At 33.6% G+C, this 4905-nt stretch overlaps 1 protein-coding gene across 1 annotated transcript in view; it reads left to right on the top strand.

Annotated features, from left to right (window-relative positions):
* Nucleotides 1–1255: 1255 nt before the first annotated feature.
* Nucleotides 1256–4905, top strand: part of LOC111712245 (uncharacterized) — a gene marked incomplete at its 5' end in the record, with an annotated part of 10630 nt that continues 6980 nt past the window's right edge. Inside the window, 3 exon segments of the mRNA XM_023486813.1 lie at nucleotides 1256–1372; nucleotides 2928–3008; nucleotides 4320–4408. Coding sequence (XP_023342581.1) covers nucleotides 1256–1372; nucleotides 2928–3008; nucleotides 4320–4408 — 287 coding nt within the window.

Below are 4905 nucleotides of genomic sequence, written 5' to 3'. Positions count from 1 at the left end.
AAAGAAAATTGAGCCAATACATATTTTTCCTGTGGGGCCCTACTAAAGAAACCAAACAGCTCGATATAAAATGGAGTACCGTCTGCAAAGCATGTATAATCATATGGTAGGGCGAACCGCGTCAGTTGTCTCTCCCTTCTATTCCTTGCTCCCTGCCTGAACCCTATCCATTCACCTGAACCCTATCCATTTACCGTAAACCTATTCATTTACCTGAACCCTATTCATTCACCTGAACCCTATCCATTCACCTGAACCCTATTTATAAACCTGAACCCTAGCCATCCATCCTAACTCTCCATTCACCTGAACCCTATCCATTCACCTGAACCCTATCCATTCACCTGAACCCAATCCATTCACCTGAACCCTATCCATTCACCTGAACTCTATCCATTCACCTAAACTCTATCTATTTACCTGAACCCTATCCATTCACCTGAACCCTATCCATTTACCGTAAACCTATCCTTTTACCTGAACCCTATCCATTCACCTGAACCCCATTTATTAACCTGAACCCTAGACATCCATCCTAACTTTCCATTCACCTGAACCCTATCCATTCACCTAAACCCTATTTATTAACCTGAACCCTAGCCATCCATCCTAACTCTTCATTCACCTGAACCCTATTTATTAACCTGAACCCTATCCATCCATCCTAACTCTCCATTCACCTGAACCCTATCCATTCACCTGAACCTTATCCATTCACCTGAACACTATCCATTTACCGTAAACCTATCCATTCATCTGAACCCTATCCATTCACCTGAACCCTATCCATTTATCTGAACCCTATCCATTCACCTGAACCCTATCCATTCACCTGAACCCTATCAATTCACCTGAAACCTATCCATTCACCTGAACCATATCCATTCACCTAAACTCTATCTATTTACCGTAACCAGATCCATTTATCCTCTCCGTTCTATTAATTCATTTCTATTTTAAAATACAAAGCAAACAGTTTTATTTAAAAATAACATTTATTTTTGTTGAAAAGTTGTCTTTTCGAGCTTAAAAACAAATATTCAAGAGATAGTGAAACAAAAATAAATGTTTTGTTGTTGTAAACGGTTTCTCTTTGACAGTACAAAATACAATACTTTTAACTTTCAGTTCAACTTCTGGAGAACAATGTATATTTAATACGTTCAGCTTTCTTTTCTCAATATTATTATTATTATTGTTATCATTATTATTATTATTATCATTTTTATTATTATTATTATTATTACTATTTCAGAGAACTGCATCAGATGGCTCTGCCTGACTTTAGTTCTAATGGTGTATCACTGTGCAAGGGAACTCTATCCGGACTCACGAATATTACTAGATGGGGAGAAGCATCTTTAGATGAAAGGTGAATACTCCAATCTGGAAGATACGCCAGCTATCGAAAATACTTTTAATTTCGAATATGTTAAATGCAAACTAGAGGAGTTACGGGGTCACAAAGCCGCATAAGTAATCTCGCATCAATTTGACTTTTTCTTTTGCAGTCTAGTTTGCAGTGCCAGGAACTCCCTTGAACTGCATAATAGACAGAAGGAGAAGTTACAGTATATTCGACATCGCTGGTACAACTTTGAGACCTCGTAGATCCTCTAGTTTTGAATTTAAGCACAAGTTTGAGTTATCCTATTCCACTAGAAATTCAAATCCATAATTCTTGGCTTTTCAGTTAGAAAAAGAGAACATAAAAGTAGTAATTTCTGTTTGTCTGTTTGTATGTTTGATCACAACACATGAACCCCTGGATTAATTTGCTTTAAAATTTGGTGTATAGAACCACGGAAAAGTTCTTGGTTGATTTGAAAAATTAAGTTGAGTGGGTTAACTTTTACAGCGAAAGTTTCGTTTCCAGGAAAAGCTGGGTTTCTTAGCTAGTATATTTCTATATAAAGTTGTAATCTCTGTCTGAATATTTATTTGTCCGATCATAACTCAGGAACCCCTGAACCGATTTGCATCAAATTTTGATAGAGAACTCGGGAGACTCACGGACACCTTGAATGGAGAAAATTTAGTTTCCCTTAAAAATCGTTCAAGTGCGGGTAAACGGCGGGAGTAACTTTTAGTAACCTGGGCAGTGCTGGGTTCTCAAGCTAGTATACATATAAAGTAGTAATTTATGTCTATCTTCTTGTATGTCCAATCACAGTTCATGAACTAATTTACCTCAAACTGTGATTTGGGAAAGTTCTTATGTTTGATTACGGTTCACTTTTATAGAAAGTTTTTCAGGCAAAGCTGGGTTATCAAGCTAGTTCACCATAACTGTAGAGTGTAGATACTACAGTTGCTGGGAGGAAAATCAGCAAAACACAGCCCAAGCAGTTCTGTGTTTGTTTAAATTACTTCAAATTGTTTCAGACAACTTTGACAATTAAGAAAAAAGAAAAAACATAAAAACTAAAATTCTGCAAAATGGATTCAGTAAATTATTGATAATTTTGTTTGTAGAAATGTTTTATATTAATGTTTTACATACATAAATAACACTAGCCTGGGAATCCGGCTTTACACGAAAACAAATTTCTTCCAATAAAATATTAACGAGACTAAATTTAGAATTTTAAAACTAGACCAGACATTCCCGTGGTTCTAACGAGTTCCCCAATCAAAATTTGCGGCAAATCGGTCAATAGAGTTTATGAGCTATGATAGGGCATTCAAGCAAAAACCGACAAACAAAGATTATTTTTAATTTCGAATCAATTATTTTTTTGGGTTATTTGCTGATATAGATAAAAAATTTAACAATTAATTTAAGATTAAAGAGGAAAATCAAATTTTTAAAGATTTCAGTGAATCTTACAAAGATTTAAATAGAACCGAAATTTTATATTTTAGAAAGTTTATTTTTCAAGTTTGAAATGATGTGAATGCACAAGAGTACAATTATTTTGTTTCAGACCGGATAAAGTATATTTGAACATGACCCTGCTAGTAAAGGACCTCTACGCTATCTATTCCTGGAACAGGAAAAAATTAAAGTAATTAAAATAGAACATTATTTTTAGAAAATGTAACAAAGTAAAAGCATCAAAATCGGCCTAGAAATCATCTAAACTCCGGTAAAATTGGATCAGTTCATTATTAGATCGTTTTGATATCTGTAGCAAAGCATTTTGGACACTTTTTTTCTAAATAGACCTGAGCTGAAAACTTTAGAATGAGATATCCTTAATCCTGACTGCTTAATTAATCTGGAGATTAATAACAACAGGAGAAAAAGCGTAATTTAATCTCGAAATTAAAAAAAGAGTCGATTAAGCATTAATCATGATATCCACCATTCAAAAGTTCCCAGCTCTGGCCTGATTTAAGCCCTAGAAAACCAACAAATTTCTTTCCTCTGTACTAAAGTGACTAAGAGTTTTTAAGAAAAGAGGGCTGCTGCAATTGTGGAGAATTGTAAAAAAGTTCAGAAAGAAAATTTTTGGGCTGGCAAGAGTAAAATATTTTGTATATTTGAAAGTGGGTTCTAATGTAGAGCAGAATCATGTTTTAGACAATGAAGGAAAGTAGAGCACATAAAATTCTAAACCCTCTATTTTTTAGGGTTAAAATATAAATGTCCAGAGGCCGATTTAAAGAATTATATGCACCACGGCTTAAATTTGAGATTCGGCTCAAATACAGTTGGTTACACTTAAAATTGTATTCAATGTTTCAACATTTAAGCCGGCGCTCATTTGAAACCGGTGTTTGGCGGATTTGAGACGCGGATCAAATTCATTAAATTCGGACTCAGATATAATCTGCATATTAGAACAAAAGATTAATAAGATCTATTTATTTATTCCGTAGTTTCGGGGTTTTTTTTTCTCTTTTTTTTTGTTATTTTAAGAATAGAGAAAAATAACAATATAGATATAAAAAGTTTAAAATTAAATATCTAATTATCAAAAATTATGAAAGTTATTCGTGTAGAACCTAAAGGACCTTGTTAGAACTAATGACCCTCCAATTATCTTCTAAAGTCTTGTCCTTAAGTGTCACAGTAAATATTTAAGCTATTACTCTTATTTTGTCAGAGAGAATAATTCTTGCAAGAAATAGTTCTTTTATAAAAAGTGAGAAGGAAGGAAATATCTCCATGTCCGGATAACAATATGCCAAATGAATAGAAAAAGATAATATAATATAATAAGATAAAATACGAAAATGAGGATTAGACTACAGGTTCCAAATATGTATTTTATTCTTTTTTTGTCTTTTCTGCCAGAAATGTTAAAATAGTAGCAAGTTTATATGAGAAAAACAAAACCTAATTAAAAGAAATCGTAAACTCTCTTTTTCAGTGGAGATTTTTCCACGAAAATCAACAAAGTATTTTTTAACTTAAAAATACGCCAAGACCTGCAAGGATCTGGGAGCCCAGATGTTACAGGTAAATTGTGATTTAAGAAAAATAAAATCAAATCTAATTTTCTACCTTTTTCCTGTGAAATTAGGGCCCCCCCCCCTCTGTGAATCTTTTTCTAAAAAAATATTCTTGTCATGCCGAACCAAATTTTTATTCAGACCCACATAATTTTTTGAAAATCCAGCAAAAAGGTAGTATATAATTGTAAAAACTCAAGTTTTCTAATCTTAATATCTGTGCAACCTGATGGTGTAAGTCTTTGGTATTTCAAGGATAGGTTCTAAAGATATAAGGGATAGAACATCTGAGTTTGCGGCAAAAACTCATTTCCTTACGTCGTAAAATTTTAAAAGTTTGATATTCATTTTTTATCCTTTGTTGCAGGCTTTAGGAGCTTCTTAAAAGTTCCATTTTAAGATTATGGCTTTTCCAGAATATTTGTAACTTTAAGAGACGTTTCGATAGCTCTGGATCTTTAGTGAACAAAGACTGTAATGACTCCTCCGTGGCCCCCCCCCCCC

Source organism: Eurytemora carolleeae, unplaced genomic scaffold (genome assembly GCF_000591075.1).
Source record: "Eurytemora carolleeae unplaced genomic scaffold, Eaff_2.0 scaffold1235, whole genome shotgun sequence".
In the NCBI taxonomy this organism is placed as follows: domain Eukaryota; kingdom Metazoa; phylum Arthropoda; class Copepoda; order Calanoida; family Temoridae; genus Eurytemora; species Eurytemora carolleeae.
Note: the sequence above shows the minus strand (reverse complement) of the source record. Positions and strands in the feature narration are given on the sequence as shown.